The following is a 26,264-nucleotide window of genomic DNA, read 5'->3' as shown; positions in this document are numbered from 1 at the left end:
TGTACTGTGTAAGGCAGACAGAACCTGAAATGAAGCCCACAGGTTCATTCATTTATTCAGTAAGTATTTAATAAGTTTGTCCCATAGGCTAGCCACTGTTCCAGGTACTAGGGATACATCAGTGAATGCAATAAAAATTCCTGTCTTCATGGAGCTTACATTCTAGTTGAATGTAGATGAAGAAATGGGATAAAACACCAACTTCCATTATCCAGTGCTTGCTACCCACCAGGCACTATACTTGGCACTTAACTCTACAATATTGCATCTAATCCTTGCAGGAACCGCCAGTGGAAGCAGTGCTTCTATCCACACAGCTGGTAAACAACCAAACTGAGATTTAAACCCAGGCTGTCACTGACTCCAAAGTCTGTGCCCTTAATCACCATGCTACATCACCTCCCTCCTGCCATGTACTGTTCTAAATCTGCAAAGGAGCCCAGGATAAAAGTGTCCATGGAAATTCCAGGTCACGATAGAGATCTGGATAATAAAAACCACCAGGCAACTGTGAGGCACCTAACCATTTATGAAGAATTTTCATTTACCCTGACCCAACCATACTGGGAGGTTTGGGGTTTTCTTTTCCTTGCAGGGGAGACAATGGAGATGCAGGACGTTTCAGGAGTTTAACCTACATCTACTCAAATCTTCCACAGATCTGTCCAGATGTGGAGACCTGGGCATAAGCACAGACAGAGGAAGACTTGGAGAACAGCCCACAGTCATGCAGAAAAGCCTACCTGGCAGAATTCAACTGTCCTTCTGCTGTTCATACAGAGAGGAAGTATCATGGCTCACACAGCTCTCCCAACTGCTCCCACAGGCCAGCACTGAAAGAGTAATAAGGATGATGGGCATATTGAAGAACTATTCCTACCTCCCATTGACCTGTATTTTCTCTCTTCTTCAAAATAGCCCTTTACCACCTTAATCCAGGCTTGGGTCCTCCTAGGCCAAAATTACTATGATCTGTTTTGTGAGAGAATAAAAAGCCCCGCCATTTTAAAATAATGTTTTCTACCTTGGTATTCCTGTAATAAATCACTCCACCATTACACCAGACAGTGCCCTCCCTCAGGACCCGCAGCTCCTGGAGAGCAGGGACTAGATCCCATTCCTCTTCATGCCCCCAATAATTAGTTCAATGTGTGGCTTATAGTAAGTGCTCCAAAAACATTCATCAAATTTAAATTTAATCTTATTTACCCCAGTGTGTCCCAAGCAGAATTTAAGGTCATTTATGAGACTAGGTCTAGGGTAGATGGCAATGACTTAACGAAATGTCTTTGGCAACACACAGACAAAACCAACAAAGAAACGTTAAGTCTGTAGATTTCCAAGTGCGCTCTAAGTTCAGTGTCAGTGCTAAAAGGGCCTCCTGTCCAGTAAACATTTTATTTTAGAAAAGCTTTAGATTTGTAGAAAATTTGAGAATATAGTACAGAGAGTTCCCATATGCCTCATATACAGGTTCTCCTATTGTTAACATCTGACATTAGTGAGATATATTTTTCACAATTAATGAACTACTACTGATACATTATTATTAACCAAAGTCCATACTTTATTCAGATTTCCTTAGTTTTTACCTTTTGTCCTTTTTCGAGTGCAGGATCCAATCTGGGATCCCACATTAGATTAGCTGTCATGTCTCCTTACTGTCTTGGTGGTTGTCACAGTTGTTCACACTTCTCTTGTTTTTGACAGTTTTGAGAACTGCTCAGGCTGCCCTCTATGGGGATTTTTCTGATGTTTTCCTCATGATTAGACTGGGGTTATGTGTTTTGGGGAGGAAGACCACAGAAAGAAAGTGAAATTCTCATCACATGCTATCAAGGGTCCATACCATCAATACGACTGATCACTGATGGTGTTGACCTTGATCTCCTGGCTGGGACAGTGTTTGTCAGGTTTCCTCACTATAAAGCTACTCTTTTTTTTTCCCAAAGAGTTTATTTTTATTTATTTTAGTAAGATGTAATTTATATATGATAAAATGAGTGCGCCTACTTTAAGTGCACAGTTTGATGAGGATTGACGAACCACATCAGTGGTTCTCAACCAGGGGTAGTTTTGTCACCCAGAAGACATTTGACGATGTTTAGAGTCATTTTTGGTTGTCACATCTGAAATAAGGGGAGGTGCTACTGGCATCTAGTGGGTGAAGGCCAGAGACACTGCTAAATAACTATAATGCATAAGACAGTTCTCAAGAAACAATCATCCAGCCTAAAATGTCAGTAGCAACAAAGTTGAGGAACCCTGATATCTACTTATATAACTGCTGCTCCCAGTCAAGACACAGCAGCTCCCCCAAAGGCTTTTGTGCTTCTCTCAGCCAGTCCCCCAATACCTGTCCCTTGGAAGCCTGCTTTCTACCATACTTGGATGTTTTTCTACCATAGCATCGTTTTGCTTATTTTTGAACTTCAAATAGACGGAATCATACTTTACTTCTCCCTTTGTCTCTGGCTTCTCACTCAGCATCATGTTGAGATTCATCCACGCCGTTTTATGTACCAGTAGTTCGTTTCTTTTTATTGAACTGTATTCCACTGTGTGGCTATACCACCCATTATTAATGGCATTTGGTTTGGTTCCAGTCTAGGGATTTTAGGAATAAAAGAAAAGTAGAAGTCTTTGTGCAGACATATGTTCTTCATTCTCTTGAATAACCGGGAATGGAATTGCTAGGTCATATGGTAAGTATACATTTAATTCAAAAGGCTTCTATTTTTAAAATAAGAAAGACAAAATAAATGGCTCTTTATCTTATTTTGGACTACAAAGATTCTCTCACTACTCCTACTTTCTCATCTCAGCTAGGAAATAAGTTTTGGATCAAATAAGAAAGTGATGTCAGAGACATCCTTTTCTAGTTTTTTTCCATCCCCAGGCAGAATTCCTTGGAACAGGTGATCAGACTTCATCAATTCCCTTCTCACTTGCACTTTGCCAAGCAAAAGTTGATTTCTCTTAAGATCAGAACCAGAAACAGCTGTGTCTCTAGTTCTTTGGGTAATCTGTGTTTGATTTTTTTTTTTTTTGAGAAGATGTTTATAGAAAATGGCCTGCGGTATTGGCAGTTGTGAGAAGAGATCTAACTTCTGCTTGGAACTGCTATAAATTTTTAAAACAAACCAAACCCTAACATCACAATATGGCTATGTAAGGTACCTCCAAGCCAAATCCATTAGATTGGGAATGAAATATTTATTATGATCTGAAAGAGACAATAACAAAGAAAGGACTTTAGATTTTCCTTAAAGTTGTACTACTGAAACTTTAAATGTTTATTTTCCTACGATTGAGTTTGGGAATTTAATCTTTCATTTAAATAGGGGCTCTGTGTGACCATCAAGGGAGAGAAAGTTTACAGAATTCACACAAGTGAAATCTTTTTGAGACTAAAAGTAAAAAATTCCTTTGCCAAGAAGCATTCTTCTTGAGGAAGAAAAAGCTATTTTGTAGGCCTAAAAATTATTTATAATATACATCATGAAATGATCCTTTCCCATAGAAGTTAGTAAGTGATATACCCCAAGTTTTAGAAAATCATATCCAAAGATAAAAATTTTTTAAAAGCATGGGTGAAATTATTAATTTTCTCAAAAAAGTTAATCATTTAAATAGGGACAATAAAGAACTCGGTGTAATGAAGGGAATGAAGATCTCAACTTGAGAGACCTAAATTCTAGTCTTGCCTCTGTCACAGAGGAGTTAATGGGAACTATACTAGATGATCCCAAAGGGTCATTTCAACTCTAACCTTTTTTTGAACTCCATTGTCCGGTTTTCAATACATGCATAAATAATAGACCACACACATTTGTATAAGCAACCTTTTCATCACAGTGTTTTAACTAACGTCAAAGTAATCTGGGATGGAAAGCATTCAATTACAATCACTTGATAAATTATTTTCTTGTATAGAGTTACTACTCACCTTACAAGAATTAGAATACTAAAATGTCTCATTAATTTTTTTTAGTTCCAATCTGATGAAAATTTAGCACTTTATATCTTTATTTTCAGGTAGATTTATGTCCCTCTGTGGTAAAGTAAAGCATTCGTATGACACTTGAAAGTTTACTAAGTGGTTAAGAATCATATGCAAGTTAACTCTCACGGGAGACGTTTTAAAGGCAGCCTGGATTATTGAAATGGGAAGTAATTGCTTTGGGAAGAAAGTATGTTCAAATGGATTAACTTTGAAAGGACTATATGCTACCTCAGTATGAAACCATCATGAGAAGCTGAGAGGGGGTTTCTTCCGGCAAAATGTTTAAATCAACAAGCGTTGACAATTACGATATCTTGGGATAATCATCAGATTTCTGTAACCCACTTTGGACAATAGTATGTTTCCATGAGAGAAAAATCATTAGTGAGAAAATGACCTTTATGGAAAAAAGCCTAGAAATCCTATCGGGCATTAAATTAGAGAATTAGGCTGTTTCTACCAATACATCTTTGGAGAAGGAGTTAGCTTGCTGAGGTGGGAATGAGTTTGATCCTACAAAACAGATGTCAAGATGCTTATTTCTACCTTTCTGAGAGGCATTGTCCAAAGGAAAAATGTTGAGACTGACTCCCCCCACCCTGTCTTCTCATAGACCTGGGCTTTGACCTTGCACGTGGTCTCCCACGCGCTCGTCCTCCACAGCAGGTTTGTCCTGCCCAGCTCTGCTGTGCTCCTCATGGTCTCCTTGCCACCATCAGAGCTGCCTTCCATGCTGGTAAAGCTATCTCATCTTCTTTGGCTCCATTTCTCCACTGTTCTGTATCCAAGCCCCCATCCTCTACCTTCCTCTTTTGTTGTATATGCAATATACATTGAAACGTTTTGCCAAGTGTCTGTATCACTGTTGACTTAAAAGTTTGGAACAATTTCCTCTGCCCAGAGTTCCACATTACAAGATCCCTATCCTGGCCCCAATCTTCCCCAAAAAGGTATTTGCATGGTGGATCTCTATATGAGTTGGAAATTCTAGAACAAAAGACTTGTGTTGCTATGGTCTGGTTCTTGTGCCCTAGGTTCTGAATAGAGTAAACCCAGGGGCATCCTGCTTAGACATTATTCCTACAACAAAATGGCTAACTACCCAATCACACCACACCTCCCCCAAAGGTACTTTTGTTTGGACAAAGTTAGAACAGAGTTTCCTGGTAATGCTGGAGTTGGCGTAAGTAGGGGCTCCCCCACCTCCCACACACGTGCTACCATTGCAGTGACACAGGCTGCAGTGTTCACGCCACATGGAGCATTCATGCCTCCTCACTGAGTAATACGAATCACCCCTTGGGTATTTGTCCTGCCTTGGGTTTGAGGGTGGGGTTTATGCACACTACAAAAATTATACAAACCAATCATTTTAAAAAGAGACCACAAAAAGTAAAATTCATGCAGAGATAACCAGGAGTTGGAGAATATTGGATTCCCCTGAAATCTTTTTTCTCTGGCATATATTAGAATATGTATATTTTGCTCACCTTGTTTTAGAAGGCATTTGTGAACATGTCAAATCCTAGGACGTCATCTCCTGATGTTTAATTCTTTTTTAACTCTTGCGATTCTGCTAGTTTATTCAACAATTCTGCTAGTTTATTAAAACAGATAAGTGTATATGTACACTCCTTTCACAAAGAAGTTTGCACCTCAGGAAATCTATTTATTGTAGTTTATTGTAATTTTAAGTCCTTTCTACCTCTTTGTGGCAAAGCTTACCCCCACTTGTGTCTCTTTGTAAAAGTTGCCAAGATAATATCACCTGTGGCTAAAAAGCATTACAAGGGTCCTGTGCTGAAATGAAAATGAAAAAGGAATGGGAAATATGAGAAATTCAGAACACGGACATATTTCTCACCCAGGCCCAGCAGAATACCTACATCTCATGGCAAATCACACACAAACCACCCTGAGTGTGAACAATTACAAGGGGAAGAGAAACAAGGAAAAGCATCAACACTAAGGCTCAAACCTCAGTTCTGCCTTAGATTCCTCAAAGACCAGGGCTCTGATTCCTGAGTGGATTTCCTTGCCCCTTTCCTACAGGTCCAGGGTTTCTACACTCTGTCCTCTGGCCTGGTCCTCCTTCCTACCACCTTACCAGCATGGCTTGAAACCCAGGCCCCCCACTGCCCACCTCGCATGGTGAACATGGGCAGTGTGGCATCAGGCCCTGTGGCTGTGCTGGCAAATGATAAGGTGATGGTGACATCATCAAGATTAGAAACGATATCTGTGGCAGTCTGCTGGCCACCTAGGCCGGTACCCATTCTCCCCCGTCTCTTAGTAACAGAACTCTTTCAGCTGGGCAGGGTGCCACCTGAAATAAACAACTGCATTTTCCAGCCTTCCTAGCAACCAAATAAGGTCTTTCAGTGTAAGAGCCAAAATCCTTCCAAAAGCCTTCAGATTGTACGTTGTGAGTAAGATGCAACCAAAGATCTATATGCAGAATTATCTGTGGAAGGGCTGGGATTGCTGCTTATAATGGAACTGAATTAGCTGAGAGTTTCTTTCCGCCTACCCTCCTGCTGGCAGCGTGAAATATGAACATGATATCTGGGGCTCCAGCATCCATTTCATGCCATGAAAGTATCCTTTAAAAAGGAGGCTGAAGTTGTGGAAGCAAAAATATCTGAGCCTAGTGTCTCAAGGCACACCGTGGGGTCACCATAGCACCACTGAACACCTTACCTTCCTAGTTCCTTTATGTCAGAGAGAGAAATCATTTTGTCTTGTTGAAGTCCTTGTCATTTCAGGGCTTTATGTTTGTTATATGGCTATCTGGGGAAAGAGCATTCCAGAAGAGAGGACAGCAAGAGCAAGGGCCCTGAGGCTGAAGGGTGTCTTGCAAATTGAAGGAGAATGGAACTGGCTGGTGTGCCTGGAACAGAGTGAACAAGGGGAAGAGTGTGAGGTGAGATCAGAGTGGTGTTAGGAGCCATTTCATGAAGAGTCTTATAGGCATTTGGAAGGACACTGGCTTTTACCTGAGAGATACAGGAATCATTGCAGAGTATGGAGCAGAAGAGTGGCCTGACATGACCTCTGTTTCAACGATGTGCATCTGGCTACTGTAGAGAGGAAGTGTAGATGCAGAGAGACCTGTTGGGAAGCTATGAAATAACCCAATGGGATATAATGGTGGCTTGAACCAGCACAGTATCAATGGAGGGAGTGAGAAGTGGTCAGATACTTGGTATTTTATGAAGACAGAGCCAACAAGACTTCCTGACGAACTGGATGTGGGATGTGAGAGAAGAGTCAAGAGTATCTCCAAAGTCTGGGGCCTGAGAGACTGGAAGGATCGGGTTGCCATCAGTGTAGCTAGAGCTGGTTTGGTCGTTGGGTCTAAACCTAACATCATCCTTCCCCTGAAATCTGTTTTTTTGCCTCTGGTGCTTATCTTGCAAGCTCAGTGCAGATCTACTCAACCATTCCAGGAAGAATCCCAAAGGGCACCCCTGACTTTCCTTCTCCATAACCTCCATAACAAACCACCATGTCCCCTGGTTTCTACATCCTAGATACCTCATTTATGTATTCGCTTCTCTCCTCCATTGCCATCACTCCATTTGAGGCCACCATCATCACTTACCTGGATGATTATGAGCGCCTCTGAACTGGCAATGAATCTACTCCAGCTGAACCATTCACTGCACTGTAGCAAGATGTATCACTCACTATTCCTGTCTCTTTGGTCTCTTTCATTCTGGAATGGCTCTTCAGTCTTTGCCTTGTATGGCCTTGATACTGTTGAAGAGAATAGACCAGCTATTTTATAGAACGCCTCTCAGTTTGGATTTGTCTGATGCTTCCTCCTGGTTAGATTTAGGCTCTGCGTGTTGGGCAGGATGACCACAGAAGTGATGTGTCCTTCTCAGTGCATCATATCAGAAGGCAGAGCCTTAGCACGTTTTAAAATGTCTCTTCGTAATGTTGCTTCTGCTTATGTCTCATCTTCATCTCTCACCTTCTACTCATCCCTGCTCTGAGGCTTGCAGATGTAGCCCTGAAAATCCATCCCCACACTACTTTCACCTGGCTAATCCACACTGTTCCATCAGATCTCAGTGTAGAGGTTGCTCTGTCCAAGGGACTATGCTTCAATCCCCAGCCTCGTGTAGGGGCTCTCCTCTGAGCTCCCACAGCTCCCTGTACCACCTACCATAGTATTTAAGAGGTGATTGTAATTGCCTGTTAACTGGTCTGTATTGTCCTCTGGCCTATAAGCATTTGAGGGCAGGGACTATGTAATGCTATCAGCCCCAGCACATAGCCCAGGGCCTGGCACATGGTAGGTGCCTGATAAATATGTACTGAATGAAGTGTCAGTTCCAGGCAAGCTTCCTCTTGTGTGTCCCCAGAGCCCTGTACAACTTCATTATCTCTTTCATTATTTCTTTGTCTGTATTTGATCTCTCCTGCTAGACTGCATTGAGCTCTTGCATTTGATTCCAGGGCACCCCAACATGGGAAGAAAGAAAGAGGAAAGGGAGGGAGGGAGGAAGGAAGAGATTGGGCCTCTTGTTTTGGAACTTTGTCCCTTCTGAGCTGGTGTTGAGCAGGTGCAGATCATTTTGGAGTGTCTCTCCCAGCCCCTCCTCCTGTGATACCCCACTTCCTGTTTGCTCTGCCTTCCAACATCACGCTGGAGGGTGGGGTGAGAGCCATTCCAGTTCCTTTAGCTGCCTTCTCACTCCCTGTCAGCCCTAATTCACACATGATTGCTTTGGGATAGAGTTTATGCTCTTTAAAAGTCTTTATTAATGAGCATTATTCATAAGAACCTAAAGCTTCTAGTGTGACTTCTCATCAGTGTATATACTAAAAAGCAATGAAGTAAGTAAAGGAAGGAAAAAGAAGACAGAAAAAGAGGCCAAGAAAATTCACAGATTAAATACTCAGAATAATCCAGAATTTGGTTGCATTGTCTTATAAAGCCTAAAAGAACAAATCAGGTGAAAAGACAGAGCTCCTTCTTCACGAGTTTCCTTTTTTCTCCTTTCTCTGGCCCTCATATTTAATTAACAACTAGCAAACACTTACTTCAAGGGCTTACAAGTTACAATTTAATCTTTGTAATATCTTGAGGACACAGTTTTCCTTATAACAACTTCTTAAGTCCTTATTTCAGTATTAGTTAGGATTAGATCTGGCCATGAGCAACAGAAATGGCCCTGGCTTACACAAGATAGTAGTTTATTTCTGGCTTTTGAAAACAAAGTCCTGAGATAGGCCATCCATGATAATCAGAAACCTAGGTTCCTTCTCTCCTGCTGCTCTGCTGTTCTAAACAGGTTGCTGTAACCTTACTGTCCAAGGTGGTTACTGGAGTTCCAGCCATCCCACATATTCCATTCAACAAGGAGGAGAAAGGAACAAAGGTACTCTTCAACCCTTTAAAAACACCTCCTGTAAGTCATATGTGAAACTTGCACCTTCAGCTCATTGATTGGAACTCTGGCACATGGCCACTCCTAGTTTCAAGGAAAGCTGAGAATTCTAGCTTTTATTTGAGGTGACCAAGTTCCCAAATAAAATTGGAGGAATATGGTGAGAGAACACATATTGGGAAACAACAAGCAGTGTTTGACACAATTTACTTATCTGTAAAATGAGAATAATATTAATACCTATTTCATACGGTCCTTGTGAGGGAAAAAATGGATAATGCATGAGGTTTGTACCAGTCATAGTAATAGTGACTTCCTTCTTCTTAAAAAGAGGGAAGTACACATGATAAGTGTGCACCAAGTGGTAGTTCATTGCTATTATTATTAAACCTGCAAGGTAGTAACCCCATTTTGCAAAAGAGAGAACTGGGAATCCAAGAACCGAACTCCCCCAGAAAACACAGAATGAAATGGCAGAACTGGAGCTACATCCGGATTCTCTGATTGTAAATTCTGGGTTTTTTTTTACTATTGGGTACCATGTTTCCTTCTATCTCCCCTGGCCACCAGCACCTCTCATACTGTGACCCTCATGTGCACCAAGACCATCTAATATGCTTCTCTCCATTGAAAAGCTTTCAGTTTCATCCCAGCTCTACCTGACTGCCATTCAATGAGCGCTATGGATACCACATAGCCATGGTAGAGACATCACTAATCAAAAGCGGCTGCACAACTCAATCTCTCACACATTGCTGGTAAGAGGGTGGACAGCATAGCCAATGTGGAAAAACTCTTTGGCAGCTTCTTTTAAAGGTAAATATATACCTATCTTAGGAACTAGAAAACCCTCCCTATGTATTTATCAAAAAAAAAAAGGCTTGAGCTAGAAGGTTAATTATAGCTTCATTCATAAAAGTTAAAGGAAATACATTTAAAGAATGGAAATAACCTCCGTGTCCATTAACAAGAAAGCAGATAAATTGTGGAATTTTATCAAATGGAATACCTCTCAGCAACAAAAAGGAATGAGCTACTGACTTACACAAGAGTGTAGGTGAAGCACAGAAATATTATGTTAAGTGAAGGAAGCCAGACCCAACAGAGTACCTACTGTATGATTCGATTTATATTGAAGTTCACAAACAGGCAAAACTAATCTATGGGGGAAAAAATCAGATTAGTGGTTCTCCGGGTTGTGGGGGAGAGGGAGAAGATCAAAAAGGAGCCCAGGGGAACTTAGGGTGGTAGGAATGCGCTGTACTTCTATTGAGGCATCAGTTACATACACATATGCATTTGTTGAAACAAACTATACACTTAAACACTACATTTTATTGCATGTGATTTATCTCAAAAAAGTGAAAACAATAATGAGATGGGGGCTGCAGAAATGAATGCTACACATTAAGTTCACAGAATATTTTTAGGAGGGAAACAAGTGAGAATAAAAATTATAAAAATGAAGAGAGGATGGGTCTTAAGATCTTCACCAAAGAACACATAATAAATAACGCTGCTCTATTTGAAGTAAGCCCTGTTAGTAACACAATGGTGGTGCCTTAAGTAGTGTCTGTTTATTCAGGATGACTGTCACCAAGATTAGAGCTTAAAAGAGAAAGTCTCTTGCACAAGAGAACATTAAAAAAAAACTTTTCGTACTGTTTTCAACAAGTTGTTGCACTTTCTATATTTTAGGCAGCCAAAACACAGTCAATGGATTAAGTACCAAGAGTATATAACCTTTTCGTTTCCTGGTCACATGCTAGAGGCCAAGTGTTTTACTTTTTCTATTGCTTCTGTGACAACATCCCACAAACTTGGTGACTTAAAACAATGCATAATTATTATCTTACAGTTCTGGGAGTCAGAATTCTGAAATGGGTCTCACTGCACTAAAATCAAGGTGTTGGCAGGGCTGTGTGCCTTCTGGGGGCTTGAGGGAGAATCAGTTTCCTTGCATTTTCCAGCTTTTAGAGGCTGCCTGTATTATTTTTTTGGCTCATGGCCCTCCCCTTCATCTTCAAAGCCACCAAGGACAAATTCAGTTTTTTCCATGCTGCATCACTCTAACTGACTCTTCTGCCTCCGACTTCCATTTTCAAAGACCGTTGTGATTACATTGGGCCCATCCAGATAATCCAGGATAATTTCTCCATCTGAAGGTCAGGTAATTAGCAATATTAATCCCAGCTTCAACCTTAATCACTCCTTGCCATGGAAGGTGATAAATTCACAGGTTCAAGGATCAGGACAGAAACATCTTTGGGGGACCAATATTCTGCCTTCCATGCAGAGCTTTTAAAGAACTGTAAAAACGTTTCTTACAGCATCTCTCGAATCATCTCTCACTTCTAATCCTTCTATGCTCGACACCAGCCACCAGATGAATGTTTCTGAAGGTTCTGGGTTTATTTGAAGCTGTTACTCAGGTAAATGTGATGAAATAGACCATGTTCCATAGATTACATTCCATTTTCAATTGTTCTTCACTTAGTTCTACAATCCCCCATGAAATTCAGAAAAAGGTCTCTGTTCCAATTATCTATTGCTGTGTAACAAACCACTTAGTGGCTTAAAAGAATGAAAATATTTTGCACACAAGTCTGCAATTTGGGCAAGGCTAGATGGGGACAGCTTGTCTCTGCTCCATTTGGCATCAGCTGGAGTGGCTCAAAGGCTGGGGCTAGAATCAACTGAAGGCTCGTTCACATGTTTGGCAATTTGATGCTGGCTGTTGGTTGGGACCTCAGTGGGGCTGTCAGCTGGCCACCGTGTTGTGGCCTTCCAATGTGGCCTGGGTTTCCTCACAGCATTGCAGCTGAGTTCCAAGGCCAAGCATCTCAAAAGACAGCCATGTATCTTATACAAGAGGAAGATGTATTACCCTTGATGGCCTGGCCTTGGAAGTGATGGCCACATTTATTTTGTCAAGGCAACTGCAAAAGCCCACCTAAATTCAAGGTGAGGTAAAGGAGATTCTCTTGATAGAGGGTGGCAAGGTTGTGGAAGAGCATTTGGGGCCAGAAGTAACTTTGCAAACTTTTTTAGAAAATATAATTTGCCACAGCTTCTCTGATACTTTTTCATTTCTTCTCTTCACTTTAAGTCTCCCCTTTCTTCGATTATATTTGTCTCCCTTATATATTTGCCCCCTGTAGCTCTAGGGGGAAGGGTGTTCCCAGCCCAGTATGAATCCCCTATGAAACTGGTGAAACTGAAATAAGTCAAGAGATAGAGTAGGTTGGGGGAAAGGCTTTTTATTACTCACAGCTTGCACGAATTTGCTAGCTAGGCCCAGTCCAGTCTGTGTCCTCTGGTCTCCACTCACGCTCTACCCACTCAGTGTGCTCTCTACTTCCCTCCCACTCCTTCTGGGAGGAACTCCATTGGTGAGTCCTTGGTGACTGACAGATGCCAGACCAATTAAGAACCAGGAACAGAGGGGAGGAGAGAACAGCAGTCCTCTATCCACCCCTTGCCCTGGAAGCTGTGGGAAGCTTCAGCGGTAAACACCTATTGATATGTAAATAGCTAGGCCAGGCGGGAGACTCCAGAAATTCTCTGATTTACCCCATACCTCCTTAGTCTTTTTTTTGTTCCCCATTCCTTCTACCTCAACGTCAGGCCAACCCTAGGTTGACAAATGGTAGTTTCATAAGGTGATGGAAAAGGACTACCACAGATGGTCATCTAATTTCTGAAATCAGAAATCATGCAACAATTTTGACTGACAAAAAGAGCGATTTCATATGCTTCACTTTCATATCAGCTGCCTTTCTAATTAGAGAAAAAGGTACCACAACCTCCTATCAGAAGAAAGTGGTTACCTCCCCATTCCTCAGGTTTCCAATGGGTAGGAGTGTCCTGAAACACACTTTGCCTTTCTCCATTACCCTCCATATTATGCTGAACCAGGGATGTGGGGTGACATCTTATAAATTTGGAAAGACTAAATCAGGCAGGCTCATCTTGGTGCCTCCTTTTTTCCACTTGGGGCCAAACTGGCTGCAGGGAGCAGGCCTTTTCTTCTGCTCCCAATACCTCTAGAGGGAAAGGACAGCTGGTTTCTGAAATTCCTCCCAGCCCCCAACATGTGGGTTAAATACTTAAATCTCCGGCACATTCCTCCCACCAAACATTTAAACTATGGAGGAACCGTCAACAAGTACTTATCACAACAGAAACTAAATTATAACCCCAAAGTATCAATGGGTTACAAGCTTCAATGTCAATTAGATGTCTCAGAATACTACATCTAGTTTTGAATGACCAAAGTAGACTAAACACACTCCTTACATTCTATACATAGTTTGCCTGCTACCAAACATATACTTGTTCTTTCACAAGGGATATGTTTCATTAAAAAAAAAGCAGGGCTTAAGATTAATATCACATTGTAAACAGCTGGAAAATTTTCAATACCTTGGTGAGAATCAACAATGTGGTACTTTCGTTTTCATTTTTATCCTTCCTTGACTACCAAACAGGAAATCTCCTTGATTCGATGTCTGCTAAGAAGGAAAAAAAATGCCATTATCCAAGGACACGGCAAGTTCTGTCAGGTATTTCAACATGATAGAAGAGCAGTCAGGTTTTAATTGGCCCTATTGTGCTCACTCATAAGCTACAACATTCTTTACCTCAGCAGTGTGGTATTCAAAAAGAAAAAAAAATACAAAGTTAGTTTCTACCTTTGGAAATATCAAATGAATCATGTTCAGTTTCATCCAGTTAACTGAATGCTTGTTGACAAAAGTGAGCATATCAACACTAGTTGGTACTGAAAAGTAAAACAGTTTAGAAAACACCCCACCCAAAACATTGTTTCTTTAGGTATCTAAAATAAAGAACGGGACTTATGCTTTGCTACTATTTTCTGTCTTCTTATCTACTGTATTAGAAAGCACTTTCTCTAAATAGCTCCAGGTCAGAAAGTTACCTTTTGTAATACTGTTCTTAACAAATGAGAACTTTCTCCAGAATTCTCAGCGATTTGGGACTGCTGAAGTTGGGTGCACCAGCAGAGGTATTTTAAAAACTGCTAGGCAAAGTGTTCTGAAACAATAGACAAAGGAGTAAAAAAATGTAAGAAAAAGAATGGGAAAGTACAAAAAAAAAAGTTCCTCTTAAAAATAGAGAATGCCAAAACAGGAAGGGCTGATGAGATAGTTGTGGTTTTAGCAGGCCTTGTTTAGACAGATGCATGGCTATTAGTTTTCTGCTTTAATTTGACCAAGACTTTTGACAGTAGAAGAAAACAGCTAACTTAACAACAATAATAATAAAAAGTAAAAGAAAGCTTGGGGAGGTGAAATCTTCATGATTTTTATGGAAGACGTATCTGTTTGGGTCTTTGCTCTACTCACAACCATTCAAGCCCTGAACAGCAAGCTGCTGGAAAAGCTCTGTGTACCGATGTGGTTTTCCTTTTCCTTAACCAACATTTCATTAATTAAAGAACATTCTTTTCAATGGTGCGGAGAGGAACGTGGGAAATCGGGAGAATAACCATAGAGTCCTCTTTGTCAAAACTGGAAGAGACCCTTAGGCTTGAACTGCTTTCCCCCTCTACCTTTCTGCAGGCTTTCAAACCCTTTTTCATCCTGAAACCCAGGGGGAACCTCCCGCCTATGCTCCACCCCTTTGTCTTCCCCAAGCTCCATCCTTAGACAACCCAGTTTGCACATTTAAGTCATGTCCATCCAAGTATGTCCACCATCAGGAGTATCAACTCCGGGCAAATGCTTATCATGTCCTTGGAATGGGCTCAGGGCCATTTGGACAGAAAACTCTGGGAACCCAGGTACCCAAATGTGGTCTACAAATAACAGAACAAGATCTGGGCATTCCCTTGGCTCTGAGGACTCCTTGGCCCATGGGGAGTCACAGGCCTTACAAGAGTCAGCACGGGGGCCCTCTAAAATGGGGGCTCCAGGGAATAAACCCTGGTTGCCTGAGGCAAAAGACAGTACTGACTTCCAGATTCAGAAAATGTTATTGGTAGTAGACTATCATTATGTCCACTACCTACCAGAAAGTTCTACACAGTTCCAAATGAGCTAACTGGAGGCCTAACGAAGTGTTTAGAGTGACTCAAGACCAACCTTTAAATTTCTCTGAATTATTTTTTTAATTGGACATGGCCTTAAAAGAACAAATACATAATTTTAAGTTTAAATTATCTTGTTAAATTTAGCCTTGGTCAGAAACTATGTGAAGTTTTTTTAAAAAGCAACTACATAAAGTTTGAAATTTTAAAAAAGATGAATACTTTTAAGAGGTCAAGCCAATAGTGCACATGTTTAAAGTTTTCATAAGCTTTTGGTCCAGAATTTTTTATTTGCTAGGGCTAAAAATTGCCTCCAAAATTCCAAAGAATTTAAAGAAAGTTTTCTTTCTGTCATTATTCACAACTCTTCAAAATAAATCACACAAGGATGTAATGATTGGTATAAATGGATTATATTCTCATAAAAAAGATAATTACCTTTTTAAAAAGGTACATAAGGTCTAAGCCCTCAATCCACTGGAACCGTGTCCAATTTGCAAACATCTGAGACCCACAGACAGCATAAGGGGAGAAGGTAGGGGTTGGGGTAAGGTATAGTAGAGGAGACACTCTTCCCCAAAGGGTTTTTGTTCAGTAACTAAAAATAAGGGGAAATGATGAGGCATATGCTAATGACAATTAATTTCCTCTTTTAAATTAATTGTTAACAGTGGACTAGTTTTCAAGTTGATCCAAAAGTAATATTCCTAGCAGCTCTCTAACCACTGAGTTCAGGTTCAGAGAGAGTAAATTAGGCCAGACCACTAAGGAACCCTGTATAAATGTAAAGTATGAAAAGCCCTATGTGAGCAAAGCAGAAAGTGGTTTTTAGAGGTGAAAGGAGCCTTCTCAGGGGCTTTGGTGTGAGGTTTTGATGCAGAAAATTCTTATCAAATGTAGATATCTGGAAGGTCATCACTTCCAACCAAAGCTGTTCTTTTCTGCCCAGGTCACCATCTATGCTTTCTACTTAGTCACAAACTACCTCAGAGATGGCCATTGTCAGGCAACCATGATCTCTTTGAGACAACCAAGAGCATTTTGAAAGAGATTCCATACAATGTTTGCAACCTTTAAAATCTATAAAGCACTTTCAGTTTCCTCAGGAAAAACTTTCTGAAAATATAAAGTCCCTTATCCCTTTTGCCCAGAAGCAAAACTGTGAACAGCTTGATAAGTTTTAACAGGTGAATCTGTTGGGGGATCTGACCTTGTTTTGTTTCATGAACTGATCTCGAATAAAATAATAGTTGCTCTCAGTGGAATAGTCCATATTGGGCCTGGTAAACCTTATAGGTTCATAAAAAAAATCCAATCCTTTTTAACAGTGATCATTACTCCTAGGTCAGAATCACTATTTATAGATAAAAACAAACAATTACATGAAGTAATCTTTTCAAAAATAAAGTTAAAATCAGTAACTCTTTATTTACAGTTTAGTTCTATCACTGTCTACTTTTCTGTGTCCTATATACCACCAGAACATTATAAAAAAAGCTTGTTACCATCTCATAAAATTCTTGCTATTATTTGCCCAAGCTACGACTTTTGGGTTTTAATTCAGGTTCTTCCTTGAAATTTTGAGAAAGGAAATTTTTACTTGTATCATGTATGCAATTGAAATTATGTTTTTCCTTAAAGTGAACATACTGTCCTATGCTTCATGCATTCCTGGGCAAGGGGGTAAATGGAGACATGACTCAACATTTCCAAGGGACAAGAGAAACCCATGTGGCCATTCAGTAGTGCGTAAAGAAACTTTGAAGCGTCAGACATTCTACAAATCATCTCATTTAATTCTCACAGCAACTCTATGAAGTAAGCATTATGGTTATTACTATGCCTAATTTCAAATGTGGCAACAAGCTTGAATGGTTAAATATTCCTATTAGTAGTAACAAGAGATTTGAACATACAACTTTCTGACTCCCAAGTCTTGGTTTCTACCATGTGGCTTCTATAATTTTTTAGTTTAGTTCTATCACTGTCTACTTTTCTGTGTCCTATATACCAGTACTATATCTTTTTGCTTCACTTTGATATTTTAAAGGGGATACAAAACAAAAAGCCATATATACCTTACTTTTGGTGCTGCCTGGCTTATCTTTATATAGTAATGATTAACTTTGGTAACAGCAGGCACCCGTCTTGATACTTCCTCATTTTTTCACTGCTGCTAAAAGCCGATAATAGACTTGAGCTGCTCACACCACAAAAACACTTGTTGCTTTTAACTGTCAAGTTATATGTATTTTAAATTCAAGCTCTATGAACTTAAGGATGTCTTATGACTTCAAGATTGAAAACTGAAGTTCATCTAACATTTATTCCCCCTAAACAAACAATGAAATAAAATGCAGACTGATGTGTTTCACCTGTCCCACCATCCCAGGAAAAAAAGCATCATAGTGACATCTAAGAAGTGGTCCTAAGAGCCCCACTGCAGCCTTGCTCAGATTTGCTGTCCACGGTGACAGACTGGCTCACTGAAAAATTTAAAGGACTGCTGGAGACATTAACAAAGTTTAGCACTTCACCGAGAACTAGTGGAAGAGGTCACAGCACATGTTCTAACACATTTAAGCATTTCCTAAGATTAACCTAAAAAGCTTTGTAAATAAAGACCTGTCAGGTGTGTGAACTAGTATTAGCTGGTGTTTCCAATTCTTCACTTCTCAGTAGGCAAGTGAAATTACTGCCTTTAAGGTAAGTTTATACGCCTCAGAACACCTCAGTTGGTGCTTGAGCTTCTTAAAAAGTTCAAGATGTTAATTAAGCATTCCAATAAGCTGGTCAAGTTGGTTGCAAAATACAATATATGTATCTTCCCAACTACTTTGGCTACTTACCAACTTTTTGTTGAGGTGCATGGGCTTACCTTGGTAGTGAAATTGAAATAAAAGGCTTGGAAGTAAATTTTGTTGGCAGCTACTTGCCGAACAAAACTGAATACTTACAGAGATTATCCACCACTTTGAAATACCAAAGAGAAAATAAAATTTACTTTTGCTAAAAAAAAGTTAATTAAGCTTATATTTATTAAACTACTAAGCCACTCATTGGCGGATTACAAAACAACAAACTTTTGTCTAGTTTTGTTAACACATTCGCTTTTTTTTTATTTTTTTAGAATATAGTCTACATCTGGATTAAAAAAGTTTTAAATAAATTTAAGACATATAACAACAGTGGAACCCTTCATCATTCTATGTACAACACGGATAGAATGTCAGTTGGTTCCGTTTCGGATAAGTCCACTTTCTCATAATAACGTTATTATTTTCACTGGCTGGGTGGCAAGCTTGGTACAAGCTGGCATAGTGCCAGCTTACACACACTGGGGGGGGGGGGCGGGAGTGGCGTGAAAGGGATAGGGTAAGGGTGCCACAGGACAACTATACAGTGTAACAGAAAATCATTAATAAAGTAGTACCGGTTACCGACAGACAGTAACGTTTGTGCGCTTATCACAATGGAATCGCCGAAGTTTCGGAGCTCTAATACTTAAGACAGGGCCACTGTTACAAAAAGAAATAGTGCAAACAGGAAAACTGATGCAATCCTAGCAACGCTGCGGCCTCCACAAGCCCAACCGCAGGGCGGCGGGAGGCTGCGCGCCCCGCCTTCCCAGCGCCCAGCTCCGGGCGGCGCTCCCAAGTGTGGCAACTCCGCGCCGCGCCCTGGCATGGCCCCTTCTCGGCCCTTCTCCTCCGGAAAAAGATAGAAAAGAAACTCCTGGAAAGGCACAGGATGAATGCGGGGCGTCAGCCCAGTCCCATCCTACAAGCATAGAACACTGGCCCCCTACTGCGGGAGAGAGGGAGGTCCTTGAGGCGCCCCCTCTCTCCTGCCACCACTTTACTCTCCTCTCCCCAAAAGAGGCCTCCTCCTCCTCACGCAGCCTCGCCGAGCCTCCAGCACTTACGCAGCCCCCCAACTTTGCAGTCCACCCACCACGCCCTGCAGTCAGAAAGAAAACAGCTTTGAGGAAAGAGAGAGGGTGAGAGATGGGGCCGGGAAGGGTGCTGGGCAGCCGCGGGGGTCCCGTCTCAGTGGCCCCAGTTGCTGAAGCCAATCTCCTGCTTATATCTGTTAGTGAGGATGTTGGCTTTGCGCGTAAGTTTGGAGAGCACAGTGTGCAGCCCGCGCAGGTGGTAGTGAAACTGCTGTTCCAGGTCCTCCTCGCCGGCATCCGCGCCTTCCAGGTGGCTCAGGTCCACCAGGATGTCCTTGGACTTCCAGGTGCTGCCCTCCTCGCTCCCTGCAGGCGGAGGTGGCTGGTGCAGGACCCCCCACTCGATGTCGTTGCGGATGGACTTGAGCAGCACGTAGTGGCTGTACATGTCCCGGGAGGGCGCGAAAAAACTGCCGTTGGCGCTGCCCGAGCCAGGGGCCGGAGGTGTGCGCTCCTCCAGGCAGCCGCCACTGCCGCTTACCTCCTCCACGCCGACGTCGTTGTCCAGCCCGGGCTCGGCCAGGGGAACGTCGCGCAGCAGGCTCGGCACCATCACTGTCTGGTCCATGTTGTTCACCGCGCCTATGAAGCGGTTCATGGCGTTAAAGAGCGAGTGCTTCTGGTTGTAGGTGTCGCAGATTTGCATCATGGTGGCTGAGCGGGCGCTGAAGTACTGGGACGCAGGGGCACGGGATAGCCAGCTGGGGCGAGGGGCTGCCGCCTGCACGCGCTCTCTTAGGCCCGCGCTGGGGGCCTAGCTAGAGTCGGGGCGGCGGGATTCCCGGCTCCTCCTCCGCCCTGTTCCACTCTCGTCTCGCTCTCAGCTCGGCCCTGGGATGCGCGGCTTCTCCGGCTTTGGCGCCCGGAAGCTCACGATTGGCGGCGCGTGGTCCTTAGACCGTACCCCGGCCTGGCTGGGAGACGGGAACGAAAAAGATTATTCACCTGGCCAGAGGGATCTGGCGCCCCCGCCTGCGCACACCTCCCTCCCTGGTTACTGCTCGCCTGGGACGGCGCCCGGGCGGCTTCCCGCAGCCGGGCGGCCCCACCTCCTCGCCCGCCAAGAGAAGGAAGGGATGCTCCCCACTCCCGTCTCCCTCCGAAATGCCTGAGTCCAAGTCCCCACGCCGACCTGGGCAGAGGTGGGGCGGGGGCACCCACCTCCTCTGGCGCCTGGAGATGCCCTGCTGCGGGGTAGCGTTCAGCGTTCCCGCTGCTGGCGCCTGCTGCCTGCGAGCACTGCGGCGGTCAGTGGCCGGACTGCAACTGCGGGTGGCGGAAGTGGTGTTGGCCCCGTACCCATCCCAGGTGCTCAATTTATAGAGCCCCGGAAAGGTGTCGCCAGCGCTCAGGGCCACCCCTGGTGTCTCCTCCTCCCGCCTCCCCGGCAGCCCCGAGATAAAAGGCCCCAGCCTGGATGACCGCGAGTAACACTCTCTTGGCCACTTCTCCAGCGGGGGCGGGGCGCGCCGGGACAGCTCCGCCTCTCGCCTGATACCCGGGCGGAGGGAGGGCGCTGGGGTAGGGCAGGACAGGGGAGGGTTGGAGCAGCCGCGCCCCGCCAGCCGTGAGCGCCAAGCAGGCCAGCTAGGGGAGGGCCGGCCCTATGCGGGTGTAGAAGGCGCTGGCATTCAGACTGGTCAAAGGGCGGGCTGGCCGGTGTACGTGAGGGGGGGGTGCGAGGGTGTTGCACACGTCCCTGGTTGCAAAGTGAGCCCTCCACCCCAACCCGATTCTATAGTGGCCGCGGCCCAGAAACTACAGTCCTGGTTTATTATTAGCTGTTGGGGAAGAGGGGCCCGCAGCAGCCGCCCATCCATCCCGGGACTCTTATGTAAGAAGGGTGGCTGGGCATGCCGGGTGCACGTGGAGGCGTGGTGCTCCGCGCGGTGGCCCTTGCGTGGGCCAGCTGCTGGGGGAGGGAACTTCGGAGGATTTTGCCTCCCTTGTGGCGAGGTGTTACCCAATCTTTCCTGTTAACAACCACTGCCAGAGATGAAGAGCGACCCACCATCGGATCGGCACATTTTCTCAAGACATCAAATGTGGCAATAGGTTGAAGTAGCCAAATTCCTGACTTTTACCCAAGTCCTGATACTCAGAGATGCTGGAAACCTCAGGCTGTGTGGCCTTACGGCTGCCAAAGGGCCAAGAGAGGGTGACAGTAGTTAGGCTTAGTGTTGGTGTCTTTCATCATTTAACAGAAAAGTGAGGAGGTATCCCAATAAATTTTTGAGGGGGGATTTTAAATGTACCTTTCCAAAGATAGTTCTTAAAACACAAGTCATTTAACAGGGTCTAAGCTATGTTGAAAGAGGCTTGCACCTTAAGTTTCACTTCAGGATCCCAAATCAGAGCCCATTTCCATTTATGATTTTGTTTTACCATCTCACTGATGCCGGGGTTCTTGTTCACGAAGCCGAAGAATGAGCTTCACAAACACTCAAGGTAGGAGAGCAAGTTACAGGCTTTTATTTAGAGATTAAGTGAAAGGATAGAGCTCCTGGCTCACCAAGAGCCCATAGTGGTGCGTTGTCTAGGGGGTTTTATAGGCAGCTGAGGATTTTTCAAGAACATGAAGGAGCGTGGACTTGTAAGTGGTCCCTGAATATTTAGAATTAACTTAACACAAGTAACTTCCTCTGATGATTTCTCCGAGATACCAGCATCTTGGTCTGGGAGCATATGAAACAAGGCCACCTGCTCAGCCCCCAAGGTGGGCTGAGGTATTGTTTGCTAAAGAGTAAGTTAAGAATTTCTAATGTCTTAACTTCTTGGGTATCAAAATGCAATCTTATCTTTAAGGTGGAATCCTTCTTGCCTTTTACTGTGTTGTTTATGCCTGGGATTACTTGCTAAATTAGTTGCCCAGTTTGCAAAATCACTTCATCAGATCTGAAGGAGGAAAGACAGCACATAGGCCTAGGCCTTTTAGTATGCTAAAGTAAACCTTCCACATGATTATAAATGGTTAGCATAATAAAACATTGCTACTCTTCTTTATCTGGGGAACATTAACTGATCTCACTGAAGAATGATCCTAGAGCTTAATGCTTAACATAGAGTTTTAGTAGAGGGGTTTCCTTGCATGTAGTTACATGGCTCCGATTGCAAATATCCCGCCCTGCCCCCTCCGGAGGCCCTCACCCTACTCTGACTACATCTACAGTCCCTGTCTCATCACTTCCCTTGCCATGTCTTTCATCCGCCAGTCTTCTCCAGCAGTCCTACAAATCATTCAACAAGACTCAAGTTTCTAATTTTAAATCACTTTTCTCTAAAACCTTTCAGGGGTGCTTTCAATAGTGTTTCCGCACGAAACAAAAAGTGCCAAAAGAAGAAACACCTAATAAGGGTGTTTCTTTCCCTCTCACCTTATTGTTCTGTATTTAAATTTTTTCCAAAGCAAACCGTCTTACAAATTATCTTTTCAATGAAAATCTGACTTAGTGCAACAAGGACTGACCTGTTGGCAACAGGACGCAAGTCAGTGACCCCTGGAGACAGCTCAGTCTGGGGACTTCTCCCCCAAACCCTTCCTGGGGCTTAGGAACTTTGCCAGATCATAGCCTATGTTTTCATATCTATAAAACTGGCATAACGTTAACTGCTCAACCTACCTATGAGAGTCTTTGGGAGGATCAATGGAAAGAAAAATGTAGAACCAAAAAGCATATAAATTTGAAGCATTAAAATAATCTCACCCTCCCTCTTTGCCTACATGGAGATTTAGAAACTGCCAGTTTCCTTATCAATAAAATGGAGCTTCTCCCAAATTTTGGTTAAGGTTAAATAACATAGTGGATATAAAAATTACGTAAATTGTAGAGTACTTTACAAAGATTAATTTTACTTAGCATGGGACCTCATCTAGAAGTGTTTATGTGATGTCAGAAACCTTAAGAATGTGGAAGTGGGCGATAATGAGCCACAGACCCTTCCCCCAAGTCCTTAGGCAGCAGGAGAGTACAAAATAGTCCAGGCTTATTTTAAACCCGTACCTTCAATGAAATACAAAAGGCACTGCAATAGGAAAACTCCAGAGAAACGGACATCCAGTTTCCAGTAACTGATCCTCTCATTAATTAAAACGTATTTTGTACCCCATTACAGACCCTCTTGATAATTTAAGTACGTATGCCTCTGAATGAAAAGTTGGTATTCGTTAAATGCTGGAACCCTGCCTCTTTTTCTTTACTTTCCAGTTTCAGTTCCAACAAAGTGTAGTAATAACTCGCAAAACACGGAAATCCAAGTGATCTGACAAAGGATCCCAGCAAAGAAGCCCACCTTGCGAAAAGGCCCCTAACGCCTTCTCTTTAGCCTCCAGCCCTCCCCCTGATCTGTTTTCTCCCTTCCTCTAGTCTTCAGGTCACTCTCCGTCCCCGTTTGACTCCGGCCCCTGTTCCTTCACATTTCTTAAATACTACAACAGAAAGATGGCTCATGCACCTGCCTGCAAAACTTCCCAAACCGGGCCTCTTCTGTACTCCCGGGCCTGCGCAACAACTCACCCCCCCTGAGGTAACTCCGGAATGAAAAGGTCCGCGGGCCAGAGCTCTAGGCCCTTAGAATCACCCCACCACCGCCCCTCAGGCTTCGGCCAATCAGATACCGTCTGAGAATTTTATGCAAATAAGCCTTCGTGCCCCAGCCAGTCAGGAGCCACGGCCCCTTTCCCCCTCCACCCCCCGCCAGCGTCCTCTTTCGCCCCCGCGCGCTGTACTGGCGGCAGCGTCCCTGGCAACCGGGCGCCGTCTATCCCGCCACCCCGTCACCCCCAACACGCGGCTGAAAAAAAATGGTTCCCTGAGGTCACTTGGGAGAGGATGCGGGCGGGCCCAGGACCGGGTCAGAGGTGGGCAGCCTCTCTGGTTGCCCCAGGCACTTTCCCAGTCGCGATCTGAAACTGGCTGGAGATGCTTAGTAACCTGCCCGGGCTTCATTTTGCCTGAGAACAAAGTAAGTCTTGCGTTGAGCAAACACCTTTTGAGTATTTGTAAGACTCAAGGCTAGGGGCTCCTGGTCTCTGCTTCTCTCCAATATGCTAAATTCTCAATGAAAGCCTTGTCTGGGGTCTAGCATCCACCCCTGTTCTTGGTCCACAGCTCCAACTCTGGAGTTAAATTCTGGTTCTTAATTCCCACTTTACCTTCTTACTTGAGCAACCAGGAAATCATGCTTTGCTGGCTCATCTCCCAAAAAGTTTCCACCAGTTACCACTTCTGCTATGTCTTTTGGATAGTTTTGGAAAAGGTGGCATTTTAAATGACCAGAAATTCATAAACAAAGTGTAGAGCAAGAGTGAACTGGTCAAAGAAGGAAGATTGCAGAAATAAGAGGTCCTTACAACCTCTAAAGTAAGGTGATCTGCCAAAGGGATAATTGGCAGGCTAGAAACCAATCCAACCCAAGATAGCGGATTCTGGATTACTCTGAGGCAGAATTTAGAAGGAACCACTTCATGCAAAGTGTCCTAGAAATATGACAGACTGTCTTGTTAAAAGCCATGTGTCCAGTCATCCACTTGTACTGAAATCACTCACAACATCCCCACCAAGTGGTCACCCTGACCCACATTCTTGTAATTTGTATTAGTTCTCCCTCCTTGGAGTCCTCCAAAGGCCCTGCAACACACCATCAGATATTTGAAGGTAGGCAGGGTCTCCCTCAAATCCACTATTCTGGTTAACCCCAGTTCCTACAGCAGTTTATGTTCTCTTTTGAGATGCTTATCCATCCTGGTCACTGTCTTTGGAAGTAGCTCCAGCTTTTTCTTAAGTGTGGCACCTGGAATCCATCTCAAGCACTACCACCTTTTCTAGGACAAAATAGAGTGGCATGACCACCCATTTTATTATGAATGGTAACTTTTCTAAGTCATATTTATTGCACACAAGTGCTTGGAACTTAGACATGTTAACTCACTTTTAACTTCACAACAACCCTGAGAAGAAAGTAAGGATCAGAGCGTCTAAGTGGCTTAAATAGCAAAATTAGGAATTGACCAAGTTTTCTGATGCCAGAACCAATGTCCCTTCTACTGACCAACAAATATCTACTTCTTTCAATGCTAACATTTAATGGACTTCTTTTAACAGCTACATCTATATTCTGCTGGCTAACAAAAATTTGTGTGTCCCATTCTTGAGCAGGACAGATTTTTCGGACCAAAGTATGGATCTTTATATTTATCTTACTTAAACTTTATTTCATTAGATTTGGCCCATTACTCCAGCCTCTTTCAATATTTTAGTTCCTAATTCTGTGCTCTAATGTATTTGAATCTTACCCATACATCTGATAACTATTCTATATATTCAAGTTACTGATAATAGGTAAAAGGCAACACTGGGCAAAGGGCAGATGCTGTACAACATTTGGAGAGTTCGTTCAGCTTGATAATCAGTCCATTAATTAGCACCTTTTGGCATATGTTGTTTCACCCAGCTATGAATCATGTTCATTGTACAGTCATCTAGCCTACATTTCTTTTCTTAACCACAGAATGTTATGATAGACCTTGCTCAATGCCTTGCTTAATTTCCCCAAGCTAATGGCCAGTTTTCCTTTTACGGACTCAGGAAGCAGGCCATTTTTGTCATCTGCCAGAGGAACCACTGTCACATGGTACCAAAATGCAAAAATAGTATCATAATATTCTGAGTTAAAATTGGGGGAGGTAGTAATCTTATTGTAATTGTCATTATAGGAAACACCCTCATGAAGATTGAGTTAGGAGTAGACAGGAAAATGCTAAAACCAAGGAAAGCTCTCATGGCACTCTTGAGTCTACTGGCCTCAAACATTAAGCTTTCAGATTCTGGCACGTCTGAATTATGTTGTGTT

The 26,264-nt window shown here is 43.1% G+C and overlaps 1 protein-coding gene across 4 annotated transcripts; it reads right to left on the bottom strand.

Moving 5' to 3' along the window:
* Nucleotides 1-18,479: 18,479 nt before the first annotated feature.
* On the bottom strand, nt 18,480-20,827 carry MID1IP1 (MID1 interacting protein 1). 4 transcript variants are annotated; one of them, XM_036879491.2, is made up of 2 exons: nt 20,548-20,827; nt 18,480-20,329 (listed from the first exon to the last, which is right to left on the bottom strand). In XM_036879491.2, the coding sequence occupies exon 2, from the start codon at nt 20,062-20,064 to the stop codon at nt 19,510-19,512; it is 555 nt and encodes a 184-aa protein (XP_036735386.2). In that variant the 5' UTR covers nt 20,065-20,329; nt 20,548-20,827; the 3' UTR covers nt 18,480-19,509. The 4 variants fall into 4 exon arrangements, with proteins under 4 accessions (XP_036735386.2, XP_036735389.2, XP_036735387.2 ...); XM_036879494.2 differs by having other exon boundaries at nt 18,480-20,325; XM_036879492.2 differs by having other exon boundaries at nt 18,480-20,325; nt 20,577-20,827.
* Nucleotides 20,828-26,264: the final 5,437 nt, after the last annotated feature.

The sequence above is a fragment of the Manis pentadactyla genome, chromosome X, assembly GCF_030020395.1.
Source record: "Manis pentadactyla isolate mManPen7 chromosome X, mManPen7.hap1, whole genome shotgun sequence".
NCBI classification, from domain to species: Eukaryota; Metazoa; Chordata; class Mammalia; order Pholidota; family Manidae; genus Manis; species Manis pentadactyla.
Note: the sequence above shows the minus strand (reverse complement) of the source record. Positions and strands in the feature narration are given on the sequence as shown.

Coding starts and splice junctions, on each gene's coding strand:
- MID1IP1 (XM_036879491.2), bottom strand. CDS start 20,064: ATGATGCAAATCTGCGACACCTACAACCAGAAGCACTCGCTCTTTAAC.